The 25,629-nt window shown below is 38.7% G+C and overlaps 1 protein-coding gene across 11 annotated transcripts in view; it reads left to right on the top strand.

Annotated features, from left to right (window-relative positions):
* RYR2 (ryanodine receptor 2) overlaps positions 1-25,629 on the top strand; it is a 756,924-nt gene that overhangs the window by 246,772 nt on the left and 484,523 nt on the right. For all 11 annotated transcript variants that reach the window (XM_043596215.1, XM_043596214.1, XM_043596207.1 and 8 more), the window contains exon 3: positions 22,454-22,558. In XM_043596215.1, coding sequence (XP_043452150.1) covers positions 22,454-22,558 — 105 coding nt within the window. The remainder of the gene's footprint in view (positions 1-22,453; positions 22,559-25,629) is intronic.

Raw genomic sequence — 25,629 nt, 5'->3', positions numbered from 1 at the left:
TGTACTGACCAGTCGATTGCCTTACATGCTTTAAACACCAATAAATAGAATCAAATAATTAACGGATTAAAAAAAAACCCTATAATCTCAATTAAAATTCTACTTGGAGCCTGAAGAAAAGACCTCTGCTTTTCTCTACCTTATACGTAGCTGAGAGCTTCCACCATTGAATACATACTTCTTATCTCTGTAAAACTCAAGCCTGCAGATATTTAGAATTTGTAGTTTCTTGTCCTCTCAAAAGAGATATGCATATTGTTTATAGCATACTGTTTGTTAAAGAATTCAAGACAAAATGTTGTGGTAAAGCTATTGCAGGAACTCTATTTAATATGGATGGTAGAAAAGATATTACCAGTCACCATGGGAAACAATTTGTAATCTTCATAATTCCAGAACTTGCCAAGTAGTTGATATGTGCTAAAAAAGTTAAGTAGCCCTCTCTGCTAAGATCAGAGCTTCCTTGTTACAATTAGAAATGTTCTTATTTAGGATTTTTCCCTCGTATTTTTAAACAGTACTGATTTCTTAGTAATGAGGTTGGTATTTTCTTCTAGAATTTTCTTAGTTTCTTATGTTTCTCATCTTTATGGAATTAATTTTGATATGAGATGGGAGAGTTTTGTATTGTATTTTTTTCTTTGAATAGGCAGTATAATTGCCTGGTACAGAATTTAGAAGATACAGTGACAGTCTCCTTCCTACCTCTGAGTATCACTATATTAAAGTTCCCGAGAGTTTAATTATTTAGTAATTAAAAATATTATGTAGTCATTTGAAAATGGCTCTGTGGTTGTCCTTTTAAATTTTATTTTTATTTTTTATTTTTATTAAGTTTCTTTTATTTATTTTGAGAGAGACAGAGGCAACGTGAGTGGGGAAGGAGCAGAGAGGGAGGGAGGGAGAATCCCAAGCAGGTTCTACTCTGTCAGCACGGTGTCCAGTTCAGGGCTTGATCTCACAAAACATGAGATCATGACTTGAGCCCAAATCAAGACTCGAACACTCAACCGACTGAGCCATCCAGGTGCCCCTAAATTTTATTTTTAGAAGAAAACTTGTGTTTATGTGACCTGAAAACTTTATGCATTCATGGTATCAAATACACGTATGTACCTAATCCTTGCTTTTTCCCACCAGACATATAAATTAGGATAGTATTTGCAGTCATAGGGAGTGTAGAGGTTTTGTCCAGTTTTTAAAGCTGCCTCAGGGATGATTCGGATACATTTGGTGTGTGCTCTACTTTATATGACTGACATATTGCTTGAGAACATAGACTCCCGAAGCCGACTCCATGTATCTTTTATCCAGCTAGATATTCATACCCCATGGCCATGTTTTCTGTGTGTGTGTAAACCTTATGCGAGGGGTAAGAGATCTGTGTTTAGGGAAAATCTTGACTTAACAGAGTGTTAGTGGTGTGGGAGGGATATAGATTGTGCCAGTTCTATCTCTGTACCTATAATGGACCTCACTTTACAATACAGTTCTGAGTACAATATAATCCCTTTATAAGAAGTAGCTACAAGTGCATTACATGGATGAGTCGCACTTTCAAAACATGCCCTCTCTCCTGCTTTGGCAGCGTTCATTCCTTACGGGGAAGATAATACGATGTTGAGGAAGGCATGGTGGACTGGAGGTCAGGAGACTTGGACTTGCCTCCACCCTCTTTGCATTTTGGGCACATCCCTTCATCAACTTATTTTCTTAGGTGTAAAATGCCAGTGATCGTTCATTTTCCTCATCCATCACAATTGTTTTGAGCATCACATAAAGTACCTAAAGTACGTTGACAATACGTACAGGACCGCACAGATGTAAATTGCTGTTAGGGAAAGAGGAAAACTCCACTCTGCTGCGTATGTGTTCTGTCACTTGGGCTTTCTGATTCCAAGGCTATTTATTATTAGATCATTCTGTGCATCCCCAAGGTCATTTGGCTATCATCTTAGGGCTTCTTCCATTTCTATGTGTGGGGAACAGACCACGAAAGCAAAACCCAATTTTACTATTTGGTTTGCTGTGTGCCAAAACGTAAAATTTAAGACCTAGAAGTGTCCAGAATACATTGAGTACTGCTGCTAATCAATATGAGAATGACAAATACCCTAATAGAAAAAAAAAAAAAAGATGCACAGGAATAGGGGTTTCATAGAACGGGAAGTACAGATGAACCATGATACTACGAACACATTATCAGCCGTATTAATAACTGGGGACCTGAAAATTAAAAGCACAGTAACGTACCATTTTACAGATTGGCAGTATCATTGTGGGCAAGAATTTGGAGTGGCAGGAATTTTCGCCCACTGCTGGCAGGAATGTATACGGGAAAACTGTAACTAGTAAACTCGAATATGTAGGAACACTGTAATTTATTTCACTCTTAGGTACATACTTCAGGAAAATGTGTGAGCACAAGGAAGCACATATAAGAATATCTGTTGTAGTATTGTTGATATGAAAATAATTGGAAATAGCATCAGAGTAAACAAATTGAGCTATAGTTATAAGCAGATTAGAGCAATAAAAAATGGATGAACAACATGTATTGCCATCAACATGGATGGATCCCCAAAATGTACTATTGCACCACCAAAAAATTATGAAAGAATATATAATACATGTTTTTAATTATTTAAAGCACAAATGCCAGCAACCAAATTTAAACAATATATTGTGTAGGTTACAGAAATTTGTGATAATCTTATTAAAAAAAGCAAGGGAATGCTATTGGGTAAAGGTACACAGGGACCTCGAAAATCACTCATAATGTGTATTTTGTTTTTTAGTTTTTTTATTTCAGAGAGACACAGACAGCATGAGTGGGGGGCGGGGGAGAGAGAAGGAGAGAGAGAATCCCAAGCAGGTTCAGTGCTGCCAGAGCAGAGCCCCACACAAGGCTCAAACTCACGAAACCATGAGATCATGACCTGAGCCAAAACCAGATTCAGCCGCTTAACCAACTGAGTCACCCAGGCGCCCCACTCATAATGTGTATTTGAACCTACTTGATGGATTCATGGGTTGGGTATTTATTTTATTTAAAACATATTTCTTTACATATGTTCTTTTGAGGATATGCTACTTATTCAGTAAAACTATGAGGGCCTAGAAGATAATGGTGGGAGTCTAGTCTGCAGACTTTGGCCATAGAGGAAATGTTAGCAATAAATAAAAAATTTTCTTGACTATTTTACTAATGCTGCCCTCATAAATGGAGGAGCAAGTGTGTGGATGAAGACACTAATGACTCACAATTAAACCGAGGCAAGAAACTTAAAATATTTATAAGACTGGACTATGGAGTAGTCAGTTATAATCACCTATAGTAGTGGATAGGATTAAAAGCCATTTTACTGATTTTCTGGTCATCTGTTTACATCTATCAAGACTAAAATGTGGGCCTTCTGAGTTCTAACACATTGTTTCCTCTGTATCCATCATGCCTAAATATGATGATTCATTACAATAAAAATATATAATTTAATGAGTGGAGAGGTAATTTTGACTTCTTTGAGATATACGGTTTTACCCCAACACTTTCATTAACTTGAACCTAAGAAAATAGCAATCCTTTGGGAGCCATGTTGAGTTGAATTTCTCTATAGTTTTTTCCTTATGATAAGATACCATTTGTCTACTGTACTTGAATCCAGCCAGTAGTTTCTTTTCTACCTTAAAAGCTTTAAAATAGGGGCGCCTGGGTGGCTCAGTTAAGCGTTTGACTTCAGTTCAGGTCATGATCTCACAGTTAGTGAGTTAGAGCCCCATGTTAGGCTCTGTGCTGACAGCTCAGAGCCCGGAACCTGCTTCAGATTCTGTGTCTCCCTCTTTCTCTACCCCCTCCCCTGCTCATGTTGTGTCTCGCTGTGTCTCAAAAAATAACTAATAAAAAAATTTTTTAAGCTTTAGACTAATAACATTATTATTACTTGCTGCATCACGTGGTATATCGGGAGTTCTGTATTCTTTCACTTAGTGTTTACATCGTGAGGAAGCATCCGAAGTTCAGAGGGTTTTGGTGATTTACCCAAGATCCCACAGTAGCTGAGTTGAAGAGCTAGAATTCTAATCCATTTCTAACTACAACACAATGAATTGTCTTTAGCAGGAACTAAATGGTCAACTCAACAGTGAATGTATCTTCTGTTCTTCAGTGGAAAAGCAATGTGGAATGCTGGTCTAGATTTTCATAGTGTAATGGTGACAAGGTCACATGGAACAGAGGTAGAACTTCCACAGAAATTCTGAAATTGCAGTCATGAATATGTTCAATATGGTTTTAGTTTGTGTGTATATTTATTGGTTTATTTACTTATAGAACTTTGTCATCTACCTTATTTATTAAGCTCATTTGTCCTTTGTTCCTGTTTTCCATCTGGGAGCATTCTGTCAAATTTCATGGCTCCTGAAATATTGCGTGCTTTAACCCTAGAGTCTGCTTTGTTCCTTCTGATATTTATACACATTCTGAGAACTCCTGATCCCAGTACTATATACAGTGTAATACCACATTATATATTATATGTAATATATAATATTTGTAAAATAATATATGTATAATGTAATATAAATAGATATATTTGCAAGTTATATTTGTACTATTAATAGTTACGTTGAAGTATGAGCCTTCTGTCAGCTGTACTGTCTGCTCAGTATTTTTTGTCCCTTATTGTGGTCTGTAGAATAATAGACTTTTACTACTATCTCTGGTAGTGGTCTCCACTCTAAAATGTTGCCTCTGGGAGGTACAGGCAATTCAGTGAGTGTGGGAAGATAATATAACATGTTTTTGTATTATTTTTATTCAAAAACAAGAAAGAAACCAGATTTTATCAACAAACATGGCACAGTTTGAAAGTCTTGCAAGATTAATCCTGAAGATGAACAAGAGTTCCACAGTTAGGATTTGTTTGATTTTAGTGAATCATAACACAGTATCAGTTTAGTAGTTACCTATCTTATACGAGTTCCTAGATGAATTGGCTTAATAAATCTAGGGAAGCAAAAATAAGATAAAAACAGAGAGGGAGGGATGCCTGGGTGACTCAGTCGGCTAAGTGTCCAACTTTGGCTCAGGTTGTGATCTCACTGCTTGTGAGTTCGAGCCCTGCATTGGGCTCTGTGCAGTCAGCTCAGAGCCTGGAGCCTGCTTCGGATTCTGTGTCTCCCTGTCTTTCTGCCCCTCCCCCGCTCATGCTCTGTCTCTCTCTGTCTCTCTCAAAAATAAACGTTAAAAAAATTAAAGAAAAAAACAGGGAGACAAACCATAAGAGACTCCTTAAATACAGGGAAGGTGGGTGGGGCATGGGCGAACTGGGGGATGGGCATTCAGAAGGGCACTTGTTGGGATGAGCACTGGGCATTCTATGTGATGAATCACTAAATTCTATTCCTGAAATCATTAATAAAATAAATAAATGTCAGATGCTTACAGCAGCAACAGGCACAGAGTAGGGGCCAGCTGAGTATTAGCCATGATGATTATTTATTATAATTACTATTAAATATTCTAGTTCTATCTAAATTAGCTCAAAAAGTGAACAGTTGTCGTTTTGATATTCTGTAGAATACAAATTGAAAACTATCCTCGCAATGTAGGCACAAATAAAAAGATGAAAATAAGAGTTGGTATTTTCACTTCCACCAACTCTTTAGCTTCCACAAACGCTTTGCCAGCTAGCTGCATTATGAAGTAAAACAACAGTAATTAGATCTGATAAGAAAACGGTCAAAAACACTCAAGTCTATCAGAACATTTATTTTAATTACAAATCTTATCCTGTGGTTTACTTGTTCCTTGAGCCATATAAACTAGTCAGAGTGTATAGTCATCAGAGTGAGACTTTTCAGAACTGAACTATTTATTTAAAGATTTTTTTAATGTTTATTTTTGAGAGAGAGAGAGAGAGAGAGAGAGAGCGAGAGAGAGAGCACACGCAAGTGAGAGAGGGGCAGAGAGAAAGGGAGAGAGAGAATCTGAAGCAGGCTCCAGGCTCCGAGCTGTCAGCACAGAGCCCAAAACAGGTCCTGAACCCACAGACTGCGAGTTCATGACCTGAGCCAAAGTCAGACAAACTTCAACTGACTGAGCCACCCAGGCACTCCTCTTTTTCAGCTTTAAAAGCCTTTAAACAAATTACTTTTGAGATTAAACTTCACTTGAAACCAGCCTTTCATAGTATTGTATTACAAATTTTTAATCCATGATTTAAAAAACCATGAACCATATTCAGCCGTAATTTGTTCTGTTCAAGTAAAGTAAGTTATAGAAAATGTTTTAGCTTGATTTGTAATATTTTATAATGTATATTAGTACTGGAGTTCAGATGTATGATGAAAACAGTATTTTAATACGTTCTGTTTTGTAATTTATGTTCAAAATATTTGCTTATGGAGTTTGTGGTAGGCTCCATTGATGCCACAGGTACCTGGGTCCTTATCCCTGTAACCTGTAAAGGCATTATATGGCAAAGGGGATTTTACAGATGTGGCTAAACTGAGCATCTTGACATGAGGAGATTGTCCTGGATTAGTTGGGTAAGTTCTGATTGGAATTAGAAGTATCCTTTTTTTTTTTTTTCAATGTTTATTTTTATTTTTTTGGGACAGAGAGAGACAGAGCATGAACGGGGGAGGGGCAGAGAGAGAGGGAGACACAGAATCAGAAGCAGGCTCCAGGCTCCGAGCCATCAGCCCAGAGCCTGACGCGGGGCTCAAACTCACGGACCGCGAGATCGTGACCTGGCTGAAGTCGGACGCTTAACCGACTGCGCCACCCAGGCGCCCCTAGGAGTATCCTTCTAAGAGGGAGGGTCAGAGAGATTTGACTACGGAATGGGAGAAGAGGTTGTGGTGAATGAAGATTGGTATTGGAAGGATATGCTTTGAAGGTGAAGTCAAGGAATACAGGTGATGTGTAGCCCCCGAAAAAGGCAGGGAACCCTCCCTTCGGCGCCAGGAATACAACGTTGCTCATATGTTTTTGTTTTTGTTTTTTTTTAATGTTTAGTTTTGAGAGAGAGAAAGAGCACGAGCAGGGAAAGGGTGCAGGGAGAGAGAGAGGCAGAATCTGAAGCAGACTCCAGGTTCAGAGCTGTCAGTACAGAGCCTGATGCAGCTCGAACTCATGAACTGTGAGATCATGACCTGAGCTGAAGTCAGATGCTTAACTGACTGAGCCACCCAGGCACCCCCACCGTTGCTCGGATCTTGATGTTAGCCTAATGAAACAGATTTCAGGCTTCTGACCTCTATAGCTGGAAGAGGATAAGTTTGTGTTGCTACTGAATTCGTAGTACTTGGTTAAGCAACATTAGGGAAGTCATCCAGGGTATACAGTGAGAGAGGTTTGGAGACCAGTAATCTCTACTCCAGTTTCCAACTTGATGAAATGCTCTTGCTTGAGGTTACAGAAATTAGGTGTTTTACACCCTCGCGTTTTAATTCATTTTTCTTCCTTCAATGGCCTCATATTGTTGATTTTTATGAGATCCCGATATTCCACTTTTAACACAATTTTCAGAAGTTCTTTTGAGAGGTGTCTGGGTGGCTCAGTTGGTTGAGCATCCAACTCTTGATTTCAGCTCAGGTCATGATCCTGAGGTAGTGGGATCGAACCCTGCATCTGGCTCTGTGCTGAGTGTGAAGTCGGCTTAAGATTCTCTCCCTCTCTCCTCCTGAACTTTTTTAAAAAGTTTAGTTCTTTTGAAAGATGATAATGAATAATTTAATAGGAAAAACCAAATTTAAAAATCAAATTGAGAAAGCAAAAATGTATTTCATATTTCAGCATGAATTTTCAAAGGCAAAAATATGTTCAAACAGGCATCCTGGAAAAATAAATCGTAGTTTAAGGAGCTGAGTTTTTACACTGTTTTTTGAAATGTGTTCATGGCTAAAGTTATATATGTAAAAAGGAGTGCTAGCTTTGCGGGTGCTCAGATTCCCAATTTGAATTTGAGTATTCTGTGATAATTGAATTGTTAGTCTATTGAGCATGCATCAATTCAGTGTGAGCTGTTTAAGTTGGTTAGTGTTTCAGGCGTATCATAGACTGGAAAGGTTTGAGTAGTTTCACGCTTAAAGATGAGAATGTTTTCTTCAACAGAGATGGAGACTTTCCTCAAGTCCTGATAAATTATGTGCTTACTTTTCACTGGTGATTATGGCCTGGTGCTCTGCAGGAAATGAGATCAGTCTAACGAAGATGTATTTCAGCAGGCACCGAAAACTTAACTAGATCATTCATTCTTTAAGCAATTATGGGTATAAACATAAAGTGTGGTTAATGGGGGTGAAATTAATATAAACTGGGATTAGCTTGTAGAAAATAGATGGATGGTTATTTTAATGGACGTTTTTATCATTAAATCTTTTTACTAGGAGTAAACGTGTCCTCATTCGTTCAATTTTATTATGTCATTTGCCAAACAAAAGATTTACAAGTGTGTAATTTTATCACCAAAGAATTTACTTCTGTAAAGATCCAACAAATTTTTCAGGTTAGTAACCTACCTATGAATGGAGTAGGTGTGTATGAATCCATCTAATTTCCTGCAATAAAGCGTCCTGAAATAACGTAATTAAATTCTGTGCAGAAAATGTTGATTTTTTTAAGTGTTCTTCAATCTTAAAAACATTATTTTTAAAATCAGCATGGGGTCGCCTGGGTGGCGCAGTCGGTTAAGCGTCCGACTTCAGCCAGGTCACGATCTCGCAGTCCAGTCCGTGAGTTCGAGCCCCGTGTCAGGCTCTGGGCTGATGGCTCAGAGCCTGGAGCCTGTTTCCGATTCTGTGTCTCCCTCTCTCTCTGCCCCTCCCCCGTTCATGCTCTGTCTCTCTCTGTCCCAAAAATAAATAAACGTTGAAAAAAAAATTAAAAAAAATAAAATAAAATAAAATCAGCATGAATTAGAATTTTTAAGGCTTCACAGAAATGTTAGATTTTGCATTGTTTTAACATATTTACCTTGGAAAGATCACATCTACCTTATTTAAAAATCTTTAGTTAAAAATTTAAAAGTAATATAATTTAAAAATATTTCTAGGGCTTATTTATAATTTTTTTCCAGTGGTTCATTTGCAATGAGATGGTATATGTTTCACAGAATTGTTTTTCTTTAATGGGCCTTGCCCATGGAGCACAGACAGTACTATTCAGACTTTTCAACAATATATATCACAAGTAAAGCATAGTGGAGGGTAAGGAAGTCTCTAGGTTACCAAAAAGTGAGAAAAGATGTGTTGCATACAAATATGCATCATACAAGGCAGTTTGAGTCAGAAGGAGATGCTGCACGGACGTACTACTTGAGCTTGGCATTGAAGAATGAGTAGAAATTGGACAAAGGACAAAGATGGGAATAGGAAATAGGTTTATGAAGAGTAGAGAGTTATCCAATGTAGCCCAATCATAGTAAGCATTAAATATAGGCTGGAAACTTAGGTTGGATCTAGAATATGGACACCAGGCAGGGAGCTTGGATGTAATTTACTAGGCAGTGGGATTTACCCCCTAGTTGTATTGAGGTTGTAATTGACAAATTAAAATTGTATATATTTAAGGTATAAAATATATACGTATAAAAAATGTATATATACACATATATATCTCACATATATGCACACACACGTACACACACACATTGTGAAATAATTACCACAGTCAAGCTGTTTAACACGTCTCTCACCTCTCACAGTTAAAATTGTTTTTTATGTGGTGTGAACCCTTAAGATGAACTCTCAGCAAATTTCAAACAGGCAATACAGTATTGTTAGTAGCAGTTACTGTGCTATACATTAGATCTGCAGAATTACTCATCTTGCAAAACTGAAATGTGGTGCCCCTTGACCAAGAGCTCCCCATTTCCCCCTTTTCCCTAGCCCCCAGCCACAGTCATTCTGCTACATGCTTCTGTGGGTTTGACGATTAGAGATTTTACCCGTAAATGAAATCATGCAGTGTTTGTCTGAATCCAACTGATTTCACGTGACACAATGCCAGGTTCACTGATGTTGTCACAAACCACAGGATTTCCTTCCCTTAAAAAAAATATTTTATCAAAATTATTTTTGATAGAGAGTGAGAGTGCACGAGCAAGTGGGGAAGAGGCAGAGAGAGAGAGAGAGAGAGAGAGAGAGAGAGAGAGAGAGAATCCCAAGCAGGCTCCAAGCTGTCACTGCAGAGTCCAATGTGGGGCTCAAACCCACAAACCGTGAGATCGTGACCTGCGTGGAAACCAAGAGTTGGACACTTAACCGACTGAGCCACCCAGGTGCTTCCCTTTTTTTTAAAGGCTGAATAATATCCCTCTGTTATTCCTCTGTTTGTATTTTATATATTATTAATTTTTTATTCAAGTATAATTTATAATATCCATCCCAATAATAATATTCTATTTTGTGTGTGTGTATGTATATACATCATATTTTCCTTGAAAAGTATACAGGGAATGGTTACTTTGATTTTTTGTCATTTTATTTTTTGTTTTATGCCTCCTCTTTTTTGTTGTTGTTTTTGTTCTTTTGTTCCTTAGTCATTTCCTTCTTTTGTGTAAAATGGTTAGTATGCCATTTTGAAACCTCTTTTGCTTATTTTTTGCTATGTATTTGTTTTTTAATTTTTTTTTAATGTTTATTTATTTTTGAGACAGAGACAGAGCATGAACGGGGGAGGGTCAGAGAGAGAGGGAGACACAGAATCTGAAACAGGCTCCAGGCTCTGAGCGTTCAGCACAGAGCCCGACGTGGGGTTCGAACTCACGGACCACGAGATCATGACCTGAGCCGAAGTCGGACGCTCAACCGACTGAGCCACCCAGGCGCCCCTGCTGTGTATTTTTTGAGTCATGTTCTTAGTAGTTACTCTAGGAATTGAAATATGCATTATTTTAATTTATTGTAACTCATCGATGTAACTTCACAACATACTTAAGGTTAATACTAATTTAATTCCAATAAAATAAAGAAACTTTGTTTCACATAGCTCCATTCTTTTTGTACTATTTTAAAATCATATATGAGTGTTGTAAATCCAATTATACAGTTTTATAACTGTTTTTTATAAGCTTATGTCTTTTTCCACCTTTATTGAGGTATAATTGACATAACACTGTTGTGTAAATTTAAGGTGTACAGGATGTTGATTTGATACACTTATATATTGCCAAAAGATTGCCACCGTAGCATTACCTAACACCTGCATCACATCACATAATTACCCTTACGTTTTTGTGGTGAGAACATTTAAGATCGTCTCTCTTAGCAACTTCCAAGTATATAATGCAGCATTATTAACTATAATCACTGTGCTGTAGATTCGAGCCTCAGAATTTATTCATCTTAAACTGGAAGTTTGTACTCATTGATCAGTGTATTATCTTTTCCCCACCCCCTTGTCCCTGATAAGCACCATTCTGGTCTCTGAGTTTGGCTTTTTTAGATTCGACATATAAGTGATACGCCGTATTTGTCTTTGTTTGACTTAGCTCACTTAGCATAAGGCCTCAGGTTCAATCCGTGTTGTTGCAAATGGCAGGATTTCCTTCTTTCTTACGGCTGAATAATGCTCCATTGTGTCTGCCCCACATCTTCCTTATCCATCCATTCATCGATAAACACTTAGATTGTCCCCATATCTTAAATATCTTGATAAATGCTGCAATGAATATGGGAGTGCAGATCCTGTTTTCATTTCTGTTGCGTATACACCCAGAAGTGGAATTGCTGGATTGTAGGGGATTTCTATTTTTAATTTTTTGAGAAATCTCCATACTCTTTTTCATAGTGGCTGCACCAATTTATGTTTCCATCACATGTAAACATATTCCCTTTTCTCCACAATGTTGCCAATATTTGTTATTTCCTGTCTTCTTCATAATAACCATTCTATCAGGTGTAAGGTGATATCTCATTATGGTTTTTATTTGCATTTTCCTGACAGTGATGTAGAACACCTCTTTATGTACCTTTTGGCCATTTGAATGTGTTCTTTGGAAAAGTATTCAAGTCCTCTTACCCATTTTTCTTAAAATTTTTTTTCAATGTTTATATTTATTTTTGAGACAGAGCATGAACGGGGGAGGGGCAGAGAGAGAGGGGGACACAGAATCCGAAGCAGGCTCCAGGCCCTGAGCCGTCAGCCCAGAGCCCGACGCGGGGCTTGAACTTGTCACCCGTAGGATCGTGACCTGAGTCGAAGTCGGCGCTTAACCGACTGAGCCACCCAGGTGCCCCTCGTCCATTTTTAAATTGGATTGTTTGTTTGCTGTTGAGTTGTATGCGTTCTTCATACATTTTGGGTATAAATCCCTTATCATAAATGTTTTGTCTTTTCATTTTGTTGATGGTTTCCTTTGATGTGTAGAAGCATTTTAGTTTGATGTAGCCCCATTTATTTTTACTTTTGTTGCCTTTGCTTCTGGTGTCAAATCCAAAATCTCATCACCAAGACTGATGTCAGGTTTTCTTCTAGGAGTATTCTGGTCTCAGGTCTTGCCTTCATGGATTTAATACATTTTGAGTTAGTTTTTGTGTGTGGTGCAAGAGGGTGGTCCAGTTACATTCTTTTACATGTGGCCATCTGATTTTCCCTATATAGCTTATTGTTTACCCATTGTATGTTCTTGGCTCCGTTGCTGTAAAGTAATTGACCATATATGCATAGGCTTATTTCTGGGTCTCTGTTCCATTCTATTGACCTACGTGCCTTTTTTTTTTTTTAATGCCAATCCTGTCCTGCTTTGATTAGTACCTTTGTCATCTAGTTTGAAATCAGGAAGCACGATGCCTCTAGCTTTGTTATTCTTTCTCCAGATTGCTTTGGCTTTTTGGGGTCTTTTGTGGTTCCATACAAATTTTACAATTGTTTGCTCTCTTTCTGTGAAAAATGCCATTGGAATTGTGCGCCCAACGTGGGATTGGATCCCACAACCCGTGAGATCATGATCTGAGTGGAAACCAAGAATCAGATGCTTAAACGACTGAGCCACCCAGTTGCCCCAGAAGAACACATTCTGATTTCCCCATTTCAAGGTTGTGTTACTTTTCTGCGTTTGGCTTTTCTTTTTTTAGGAACTTGCCTGGACTAAATCTGGGTAATATGTCTCCTCCGTGGTGTTTTAACACTGATGTCAGTGCTCAAATTTTTCTTTTCATTCTTATTTTTATTTCAGCCTGGATTCCTGTAGGTTGCCCTGTTCGTGTGTAGCATTGAGTGAGGGCAATGGTTGCACATGCATACTTTGAACAGTAAGGTTTCTGTCCTCAGCACGTGGACTTGTGTGGGGTGGAGAAGTGCGTGCGAAGTTCAGGCCATTTGAACCCTGCTTCAGATTTACTTTCTGCTGGGTCCTTTGTGTCTCTTTGTGCGCGCACTACTCAGGGTTAGCCAGGAGTCTCTGAAGAGCTTGGGACTATTTTGCATGCTGGCAACCTCACTCAGGAATGTATGGAGTCAGACTAGAAGGGCTGTTGGGTCTTCCTGGAAAGGGTCACTTTTACAGACAACGTAGGGTATGTGACATCTGCTCCAAATCAGATGAGCTCCCTTCTGTGATGTGGCACAGCTTCTCGTCCTTACAGAGGACAGATGCTTGGGCCACACATTATTTTTGTTTTAGTTATCAGTGTATACTTGCTATCGTGACAATGCCACATGCTTTCTACATATGTGATGAACATATATGTATTTTGCTAATCCTTAAGAATATCTCTTTGGTGCAAAGTGAAACTTTGCTCCAAAATAATTTATGGCGACTTTCTTCTCGGGCTTGTATATTCATCCATTTACTTATGTAACTCCAGCTGTAAACTCTGAATTTAGTGGGGACCCTAGAGTTTTTCAATGGATTTCTCAAATTGGAGCCCAACTTCCTGGAACATCATCGTGTATTTATAGGACTAGAAACTATATGCTTTAAATTCAAATAACATAGTGGGCCATTACCTAGAGTCTGGAGAGTTAGGCTTTGATAAAGATTGTGACTGATAGGTGTTTGACTTAGCAGTGTTTAGAAGTAGGGGGCTATATCCAGTGAACCCTTAACAGCATGTATGGTTTTTTTTTTTTTTTTAAATTTTTTTTTTCTTTGAACGTTTTTTTATTTATTTTTGAGACAGAGAGAGACACAGCATGAACGGGGGAGGGGCAGAGAGAGAGGGAGACACAGAATCGGAAGCAGGCTCCAGGCTCTGAGCCATCAGCCCAGAGCCCGACGCGGGGCTCGAACTCGCAGACCGCGAGATCATGACCTGAGCTGAAGTCGGATGCTTAACCGACTGAGCCACCCAGGCGCCCCCAGCATGTATGGTTTTTAAGATACCTTCATATTGAATCTTAATTCATAGCGGAAATCTCTCTTTTGGTTTCTTTTTGAGTGTTTTGCTTTCAAAATATCATGTACTTGTGTTCTGCCCAACTATGGCTCCCACTCAAGATGTGAGAGCAGATTCGACCTGAGATCATATTCCTGGGTGTTATTAGAATGGGAGAGGTAATGTGTGATGGAATGTCAAACTAGTGTACCTCTCCATTTGCACTGACGCCTTTGAGTCATCTGAATGTTAAAGCAATTGTACAAATAAGATAGGTTGGTGTATCTACTTAATATTGTGTTTAAAGGACATTGTATAAAAAGATATGTGCCAGTGGGTGAAATGAACACGCGAGCAAATCATATGAAACCCTATGAAGTCACTCGGGATTTTCGTGATAAACTGCTGAATTGGTAGAGCTATGGCTCTTTGTAGTGGTGATTTACACTAATTACCAGTCATTTAAACCTCCTAAAAGATCCTTCTCCACCTGGACCCATGTTGTCAAGAACGCCAAGTGGAGGGGCGCCTGGGTGGCTCAGTCGGTTAAGCGTCCGACTTCAGCTCAGGTCACGATCTCGCGGTCCGCGAGTTCGAGCCCCGCGTCGGGCTCTGCGCTGATAGCTCGGAGCCTGGAGCCTGCTTCCGATTCTGTGTCTCCCTCTCTCTCTGCCCCTCCCTCATTCATGCTCTGTCTCTCTCTGTCTCAAAAATAAATAAACGTTAAAAAAAAAAATTTAAAAAAAAAAAAAAAAAAGAACGCCAAGTGGAATGGCTTGAGTTTTTCTGAAGAGATTCAAAGCCTTTAGACCCCGGGAAACCCAGACATAATCAGTTTTATCTGTTACGATCGCATTTAGCCTTGTCTGTTACAAAGCTGAAAATGAGTTTACATAGGATAAATGTTTCTTTCTCTAAGGCAGTTTCATGTTAATCTTTGGTGCAAAGTGGGATGAAGGGAAAAAGAATATGACAAGAAAAACTACCCAGACCTGTGAACTCTCATAGAAAGGTGTGAAAGTCTTGTAATAACCACATTGCCAGGCTGGGGATATAGTGAAGTGTTATGATTGGAGTTTTGAAGACATATAAAGAGGAAAAAGTGAACCAGGATTTTTCTTATATCCTGCTTGATAATACCTTTTACAGTACTTCATGTAAGTCAATGGGATACAACACCATAATTTTATTGGAATGGTGGAATATGTAAACATTTTAAAGAATATTATTCCCCATCTGGTAGGTGAAATTTTGTCTGTTTCCTGTTTCTACTTGGCAGCTTAAAAAAAAAAAACAACTTTATTTTTTGGAGAAGATACATTTTGGTACCTCCATAGTTCATGGAGAAGTTGACCCTCCGTGGTTACAGTCCCTTGCCAAAGGCCACTCAGCAGATGGGTAGCTGAGCAAAAACAAATCTGTCTCAACTTCAGACCATCTGCTCCACTCTAAAATATACTGTCTTCACATTTCTTGATAGAACATTGGTTCTTCTCTTAATTTACATCTCTGCGATTCTGAGCTTTCTATCTGATTTAGGTTTTTCTTAAATTAGGCAGATAAAAATGATATTTTATTGGCACTTTTCGGTTTATAATGCACTGATTTTCTTATTTGAACCTCAGAACAATTCTCTGAAATATGAAAAGCATTTTGCCACTTACACAGATGGGAGAGCTCAGACTGATTTACCTACAGTCCCTTGGCTAGCTACGCCCTGGGTCTGAGCGCCATGTCCTCTGATACACTGTCTTGCTCTTTTTCTTATGCTGTCAAACTGCCATGAGCTAACATCTCATTGATTTTCAAAATACATTTTGTGATATCTGAGTTACCCCACAGGTTATGTGGAGCACACTTGGAAGTCACTGCATAAAGGTGAAGCAACTGTCTTTGTATCAGAAGCACTGAAACAGAAGCAAAAGTAGAGATCTGTCATTTGGGCTATGACTACCTACATCCCTGTAGGCAGAAACACTTGGAACCAGAGGTTGAGGTCAACTCATTGAACAGTGAACACTGTGTGTTGTAAGCTACCACATCAGGCTGGTCAAGCGGTGGCTGGGAGGGTGAGGGTCCAAGTTGAGTAACCGTGTTACATGGCAGAGAACTTGAACCAGTCTTCAGAAGGAATATGATACATGTAGATTCTCTAGCAGTCTGGGAGGAGCCTATATGGATAGGCTCATAGACAATGATCTCTAAGACATATTAGTAATTTAAAATACGTAATTTGGACAAAGGGAGCCCGTTAATGGGAAAAGCCATTCTGTACGCTTCTATGTGAGCATATGTGTAAGTGCACAACAAAAGACCTGGAAAGGGGCACAGCCAGAAGGCCATCAAGCTCCATGTGATGACACCTGGGAGGAAGGATAAGGGAGAATGAGTATAATTAAATTTGGGAAGAGAGAGCTTTCAGTTTTTTAGTATTGTTTGAATTTTCAATAAGGAAAATGTTTTCATATGTAATTCTATTTATGTGTGATTCAAAAACATGAAATAGTTTTCATAGGTGGAGACCTGGAAATGGATATTTTAGGCTAAAGGAGGAAAAGCATGAGCAGAGGTATGAGGATGCTAAAATGGAGTGATTAAGGGGTTCCTGGGTGGCTCAGTCATTTAAAGCGTTCGACCTCGGCTCAGGTCACGATCTCACGGCTCGTGAGTTCCACGCCTGCATCAGGCTCTGTGCTGACAGTTCAGAGCCTGGAGTCTGCTTCAGATTCTGTGTCTCCCTCTCTCTGCCGCTCCCCTGCTCACGCTCTGTCTCTTTCAAAAATAAATAATAAAACCTTAAATTTTTTTTTTTTAAATGGAGTGGTTAGTTGCTATGCAGTTTTTATACAGTGATAAGAGATGAGCTGTGACTTACGTAGTCCCAAATAACTGGTTGCAGTTCAGTTAAGGTAATGGCATGTTTCAATAGGTTTTTTAAGTGGGTTAGGCAGATACATCTGTGGAAGCCAAGTGGTTTGATGGGTACCTCAGTTGGAAACCTAATTGATTTCACACAGACTCTCCAGTGCCAACAAAGCCAGATGCTGTATGTGGTTATTCTGGAGAATTTTCTTCCCTTAAGGCCAGGTAGCTGTTAGGCAGAGGAGAACAGTGACCAATTTGTATTTTAAAAAGAAGAAAAGATACCCAACCATGCTGCTAGCTTAAGGTTTGTTATTCTTGTGAACGTACACATATCCTCATCGAATTGGGGTTGTCTCTACGTGAAGAGTATTGCTAACCTTTCGCCTGCCCGCTTGGGGTACTGTTCTGGGCAGCCCAGGTAGACATTCAGACAGAAGCACTTTCTCTGAGTTGATTTCGCATGGAAAAGAAATGTGTGTGTGATGTGTAAGAGGTAGACAGACGTACATGCTGTGCTGTCCTCCTTAGTGTTACATTCTGACGTGGTCTCTTTCGAAGTCCTTATAATGGAAAGCATACAACATAAGGGTGGCTTCCACGATTTAGGAGCACACTCATTGTAAGGACAGCAGAGTCCCTTGTTTCAAAATATTTACTTACTTTGGGGAGAACGCAAGTCGGGGAGGGGCAGAGGTGGGGGCAGAGGATCCAAAGTGGGCTCCGTGCTGACAGCAGCGAGCCCGACGCGGGGCTCCAGCTCAGGAACCACGAGATCATGACCAGAGCTGAAGTTGGATGGTCAACCGACTGAGCCACCCAGGTCCCCTGTGAAGTTTTCTCATATTGCAGTTTGAAAACTCAGATTTCTTGGTAACAGGACTTTAAAAAATAAGAGATGGAGGACAAGATGATAGCTTGCAGGTGTTTGTAGGTTGAGACTCTCACGCCTGAGGTTTCTAGAACATAATACTTTATTTCTTGTGCCTCCTGTTAGGAGTCACTTTGATTTCCAGCCATTTAGTTGGTTTGTAACTAAAGAACAAGACCCTTTATTTTTCACTGACTTAACTTTATTTTTGGGAAGTGGGAACAAAGGCTTAACATAAATACCATGTTATGGTTTAGCTATTATAAAACATTCAAGGTTATTTGAAGAAACATTCATCTACATTAAGGAATACTTTTGGTGGTTCACTTAAATTTTCTTTTTACATTTATTTATTTTTGAGGGACACAGAGAGATAGAGCACAAGCGGGGGAGGGGCAGAGAGAGAAGGGAAGACACAGAAACAGAAGCAGGCTCCAGGCTCTGAGCTGTCAGCACAGAGCCCGACGCGGGGCTCAAACTCACAAACCGCGAGATCATGACCTGAACTGAAGTCGGATGCTTAACTGACCGAGCCACCCAGGCGCCCCTTGGTGGTTCACAAGTTTGGGCACCTGGGTGGCTCAGTCAGTTAAGCAGCCAGCTTCGCTCAGGTCATGATCTCACGGCTTGTGGGTTCGAGCCCCGCATCAGCCTCTGCGATGACAATGCAGAGCCTGCATGGGATTCTCTCTCTCCCTACCTCCCTCTCTGCCTCTCTTCCACTCACACTCTCTTTCTCTGTCTCAAAATAAAATAAACTTTAAAAAATAAAAATAAAAGATAACAAGTTATAGTAATGACTCTGTTGCGCAAAATAACCAGATGATTTTTCCTCAGAACGAAACAAACATGATACTACAGAGCTTTGATTTGTATCGTTTCACATTTTTGCGAAAGGGGTAAACAATATTTTCTTCTCAGCTTTTCTATTACATCTATGTGTATTTTGAGGAGGAGAGGGGCAAAGAGAGAGAGAGAGGGAGAAGAGAAAGATGGGTCGGAAGAAAGTGGGTTGAGTCTGAGAGAGAACTACTTTTGTGGATTGTCTGTTCCTTACTCCTGCTAACTCCTACTGTCTAGAAAAACGTGTGTAACAGGCATGTCATGCTGTGGCAAGATGAAGTTAGTGTGGCAAGATGAACACATTCCAAATTCATGTTTTTTTCAAGGGTCTTTAAAATAAATGCAAGCTGTTGTAGTGATCCATACTTTTAACATTTTGATCAAATGAAGCATGAAACAATTTAATAAATACATCCAGTGTATAAACTTTTGAATGTTACCAGAAACTACCTTTTCTTGAAAATACTAGAACATTTTGGATATTATGAACAGGTGCATAATTAATGATTTTTTAAGTGTCTTTATTTTGAGAGAGAGAGCATGAGTGGGGTAGAGAGGGAGGGGGGGGGAGAGAGAGAGAGAGAGAGAGAGAGAGAGAGAGAGAGAGAGAGAGATAGGGAGGGAGAGAGAGAGAATCCCAAGTAGGGATTCTCTGACTGTGCAGAACCTGATGCAGGGCTTGAACTCACACTATGAGATCATGACATGAGATGAAGTCAGACACGTAGCCGATGGAGCCACCCAGGCACCCCTGATTTGTGATTTCAAACACTGTTTCTCCAAAGCAGACTCCACCCAAGAGTCAGCTTTAAGACATGAGTGGTACTCCTGAGTGCCACAGAGAGAAAGGACAGTAATCAAAACTAATGACCATGGCTCCCTTATTTTGAGCTCTTGTTCTGTTCTTGACGTTGTGATAAGCCTTTTTACTTACTTCTGTTTCACAGGAACTCCATGGGGATGGTGTAGTTGTTATAATTCCTAAACCATTTTCCAGGGAAGGAAACCAAAGATTAGAAAAGTTAGCAGCTAGTAAGTAGTGAGGCCAGGATTATTGCTTAGGTGACTGTGTATAGAATCCAAGCTCTTAACTGTTTTAATATAGTCATTCTAAAGCAACTAATGGATGTGGGTCTGAAATCAGTCCAATGGTACATTGGGAACAGTTCTTGTAGATTCCTGAGAGCTACGTGTTACATATTTAGGAATTTTATGAGCTGATTTATAAACTTTGACTTCGAGATCAGCAATTATTAAAGTATTTGTGTCACAGAAATGGGCAAATGCTACCCATCAAGGCATTTTTCCCCCCGAGAAATTGGTTTACTAGCACACCATTTAATAACATGGTAGTCTACCCGCCATGTTGGTATAGCTTCCAACCTCTCACAATTAAATGGATAGGAATGGAATAAATGCTTTGAGTAACAGATTTTTTCCCCCATTGGCCTTTGTCTTGGTCCGATAAATTGCAGTTAATATAGTTAGAGCCGAGAAAGTTAAATTTAAAAGAATTTTTCCTAATGTCATAGTAAAAGAGAAGTTCTTGCCTAGGCTCTAGTCTTTCATCTGGGGGTTTTGGAAAGGGAGCCCTTGTCCAGCTGACTGCAGACTGTGAAAGCAGTAGCTATGCCCAGATCTGGGTGTTTGCTTTGATGACTACTTGAGGTAGTCTGAGAAGGAATGGAAGGAAATTTGGGGGCGTCAGAAGCCCTGAATAGGAGAATAGAGGAATCCAACGAAGGGAATTTCATTGAAAAAATAAAGAACAGTTGGGATGAGCACTGGGTGTTGTATGGAAACCAATTTGACAATAAATTTCATATTAAACAAAGAAAAAATAAAGAACAGGGCTATGTGGGTGACTCAGTTAAGCATCTGACTCTTGATTTCAGCTCAGGCCATGATCTCACAGTTCACGGGATTGAGCCCCATGTCAGGCTCTAGGCAAATGGTGTGGAGCCTGCTTGGGATTCTCTTTCTCTCACTCTCTCTCTACCCTTCCCCTACTGTGTCTTTCTCTTTCTCAAAAATGAATACATAATCTTAAAAGAAGATAAGTAATAGGGAGGCCTGGGTGGCTCAGTTGGTTTGGTGTCCAACTTTGGCTCAGGTCATGATCTCACGGTTCATGAGTTGGAGCCCCTCATTGGGCTCTCTGCTGTGAGTGCAGACCCCACTTTGGATCCTCTGTTTCTCTTTCTCTCTCTCTGCCTCTCTCTCTCTCTCTCTCTCTCTCTCAAAAATAGATTAACATTAAAAAAAAAAAAAGATTTAGGGAGGAAGGAAGGAAAGATAGATAGATACATACATACATATATACATACATGGGTGCCAGGAAGGTTTGTGGGGTATGAGTAACCTTAGTGACCAAGATTATATGTTCATTTCATCCACAAAAGAATTTTAATTCTGGAACCCTGGTTCTCCATTTTCCTTGAAACCATCAAGTATCATTCTCTGATGATAAGAATCATTTTAATGGTAGTGATTCAATTTAATAAATATTTAGACATGAAAAATTGTAATTTTGATTCATTACATCAAGTTAGAATTGTCTTCCTAATGTTCGTTTTGTGAAGAAGACATTGTGTCACTTGCATGTACTGTGTAATGTATTCATAATGGTCTTCTGTTAGGAAAATCCTCCTTTGAGCCTCTTTCCAGACCCTGTTGGATTGCCCACTGGATCCTGCTTATCTAAAGCAAAAAGCATTCATGAACGATAATATACTTGCTCCTGATTGGGATAGTTGTGTCTAACTCACCAGTCAGTTCTTACCCTGTTTTCTTCACCACCTTGATAGTTAACCTTTTGGGATTTTCACAATTTATGGAGTTATTGATTGGAGTGGAAGTTTTAAAGGAAGGAAAGAGAAAGGGAAAATACACAGTCCCCACCCCACTCCAAGACAGAGCAGAAGTCAAATTGCCACGTCTCTGGTTAGAGGCCAAATACATATCCAACTTGAGTAAAACAAAGTAACTATCTTTTTTCTGGATGAAGAGAAGCCTGTGTAAATGGCTATTTTGTACCAATTCAGTTTTATATTTATTAACTTGGATAGTTTGAAGCAAGTAGTATTCTGTGGTTTGTGTTTTTTATCAGCTGACTGCTCGGTAGGTTAGGAGAATGCTTGGAAGTCCAAGAAATCAGGATTTTTAATACTGCCTTGAAAAACTTAGTTATTGTGACTTTGGAAAAGTAACCTAACGTCTCTGTTTTTTTATCCGCATAACAATAGTAATCATCCTTACCATGGATGACCACACAGGTTTCTGATAAAGCTCTGAGTGCAGTGCCTAAGTGAGTAGGCACTCGGTACACCGTGGCTGTTGTTATCCATAAATTAAAATGTGGATTAAGTGTGAGCAGATTAGATAATGTATTTCAGTGATTGAGGAGCTGATAATAGAGAATTTATAAGTAATCTTTTTTTTTATGAAAGAAACTGAAGTTTAATAAAGTAAATTGGGTCCGACTGCTTGATGATGATGACGACAATGACAATGAAGATGATGACAACGGCTTCTCTCCCTCTTTCCACACAGAATGTTCCCCCAGACCTCTCCATCTGCACTTTTGTGCTGGAACAGTCTCTCTCTGTCCGGGCCCTACAGGAGATGCTGGCTAACACAGTGGAGAAATCAGAAGGGGCAAGTACTTAATTTATGTATACTTACGGTATTTTAATGAATGGTTTCTTTCATAGGTATTGGATATCTTCTTTTTGCTAAAATAAGCCAATGTGTTTTACTTGTGATTTCCTTAAGTTTGACTTCCTGCTTTATCCAGCAGTCCTGTGATGTCTTAACGTAAAAAAAAAAAAAATCCAACCTCAAGATGATGTGTGCCATTGAACCTCATGCTTATGTCTGTGGTTTAAAACAGAATCTTTCTTTTAGCATTTGTGTGTTTTCGTACATTTTCAGAGCTGTTATTGTTACCATTTTAATTAGTTGCTTTATGCATGGCTATTTGTCACTAATCTTCATGTCATTTTCAAATGCCCCTAACCATGTTGACTATGTTCCAAGCTTCTTTATGGCAAGTAAAATTTCATGGCACTCCTCTATACTTTAAGAAATAAAATTAGGGTGATAGGGCTTTAGTCGGAGTTTTGCAAGAAGCTAATAATTTTCTTCTGAATATTGGAATTCTTATTCTGTCCCCTAATGAAGACATTTTTCTTTGTAGCATATTTGGCAATTTAAATTTTTTTTCCATGCTATAACTTGCTACGACTGATTTCTGCACTGCTTTCAATTCTTAACCAATTCATTAAAGTTTAAAATTAAGCCAGAGGATGGATGGCCAAATTTTGGTTTCTTGTGGTTTTTTTTTTGTTTGTTCATTTATTTCTTTATGGTGCTATAATTACTGCAGTGTATAGTTTAAGAAAGTACACCATTTCCAGGACTGAAACTGAAAATTTTCTCTTGCCATTACTGTTCTGTGTGTTACTGCTATTGTTTTTTTAATCATTGTTCCAGTTTAGATGAGTCAGTTTAGATGAGCCAGTTTAGATGGCACTTTGCTGTGCCAAAGCAAGTCTACAGAAAATGAGTTATGATGTGATGCATTTTCATTAGCCTTGTAATTTTTAAAAATTTAGTATTACACAAAATTGAATTGGTTTGTGCATCAATTCTAAATTTGTTTTAAATGTTAATAGTATACCAGTAACTATGGAGGAGAAGCTTTAGTGATTTGTATTTGATGGTAGAATAAAAACTTACTTTACAAAAGGTCCAAGTATATTTATGTGTGTTTTAACTTTTTTGAGTTCATTTTTGGTTACAAAAGTTTGAAATTACTGTATTAAACTATATAAAGTTTTTTTTTTTTTAAATTCTGCTCTTTATTGCAAAGGTTTTAAAATAGGCTTACAGAGGAGTAAACCATTTCTCAGTTCAGCTAGGTTTGTTTCTACCTGGAATAACCTCTTCTGATTTTTAAACAGCACTGAAGCATGTCAGCTTTGAAATTCAAGACTATTTTTAAAAGGAAAAATCATTTTTCTTTTGCCTCAGCATCTAGGAAAGTATATTTTTATATTTTTACTTATATATTATATATGTAGTATATTATCTTTTTACTTATATTTGTAGATACCAGCTTATATATATTGTATATAATTAATTATATGTATAATTAATATAATATAGTATAGTATATTTTTACTTATCTTTGTAGATACCAGCTTATGATGAAAGGGTCATAACTTTAAATTTTATGTTGCTAAACTCACTTTTCTAAATTTAACATATTTGAAACGATGTCTTATCCCTCCCAAATCATGGGGTTAGACTAGGTTAGCTCTAAATTTTCTGCGTGTATAGGAAGTACTGGGACTACCATTTTAGAAGTTATGTTTTTAAGATATTTATTAGAATTTCTGTACCCCCACCTAATCATTTTATTTAGCTGTATTTTATTTTGAATTGTTCCCCCTCTGCAGGTTTCTCTCTGTTTCTAAGGTAGCAATTTATGTGATTTGTGAAACACCATGTTTTAAAGATCAGCATAGGGGCGCCTGGGTGGCTCAGTCGGTTAAGCGTCCGACTTCGGCTCAGGTCATGATCTCGTGGTCTGTGAGTTCGAGTCCCACGTCGGGCTCTGTGCTGATGGCTCAGAGCCTGGAACCTGTTTCAGATTCTGTGTCTCCCTCTCTCTCTGACCCTCCCCCATTCATGCTCTGTCTCTCTCTGTCTCAAAAATAAATAAACATTAAAAAAAATTAAAAAAAAAAAAGATCAGCATAGCTGCCATAAGGTGTTAATTCAAAAGTATAAATTGAGAAAAATTTGCTATAGGAAAGGGACCCATTTCATTGACCTGAGTGTCAATTTTAGATGAGCAACTTCTAGGAGGAAACCACTGTCCTCCCCTCAAGGGGATCCTATATTTTGTAGGAAGAAAGACTCTTCCAGACCACAGAGAAGTTTTGATGATACCCTGAAGTGATACTCAGAATGTTTAACAAGTAATTTGGCACAGGTATCATTTTATCAGAGTGGGCCTCAGCTATAATGCTAGAGGCTAAGTCCTGGAGAGACTTGGGCATGGTCCCAGTGATTTGGGGGTATTCTGAGATAGCCCTGGAATTTTCAGAGTTAGGGAACACTCAGGATTTGGTACCATGACTATTTACCAAGAAAGATAGAAATTCTCCATGTTATCAACCATCTAATGATAATAATACAAGCTAAATGGCATGTCTGATCACATTTGATAGGTGGATGTTTCTGGCACTTGTAGGAATCAAGTCTTTTGGATTCCAAGGGTACCCGTAGCCTCATAACTAACTAGTTCTACTTCGAATTCGTTATAGGAATCTATGGCAAATCCTTTTGTCAAGCAAATTATCATCTCCAGCTTCATAAACTGTGCAGATTTGCTTAAGGAAAGACCCACTGCTACCAGGAGGAAGTATGTCAACAGAGTAATGCTGATTTTTCTCATAATCAACAGAGCCTTGTTCTTCTTCTAAAAAATAATTCTTTCTAAATTCCTTATGTGATTCAGTAAATTGCATAATACCATTTAATGTCCAAAATGCTGTCATACGCACATAGCAATCTGAACACACTTGCAGATAAGGAAAAAAATTTCCATCTAAAGCCATCCTTTTTCATTTTTGCTCATGTTCTTGAATCTCTCTGAATAAATGCCTGGTTCTCATAAAGCTTCAGGAAACTAGCAAGAAATTCCCAACATCATTTGT

The sequence above is a fragment of the Prionailurus bengalensis genome, chromosome D2, assembly GCF_016509475.1.
Source record: "Prionailurus bengalensis isolate Pbe53 chromosome D2, Fcat_Pben_1.1_paternal_pri, whole genome shotgun sequence".
Lineage (NCBI taxonomy): Eukaryota > Metazoa > Chordata > Mammalia > Carnivora > Felidae > Prionailurus > Prionailurus bengalensis.
Note: the sequence above shows the minus strand (reverse complement) of the source record. Positions and strands in the feature narration are given on the sequence as shown.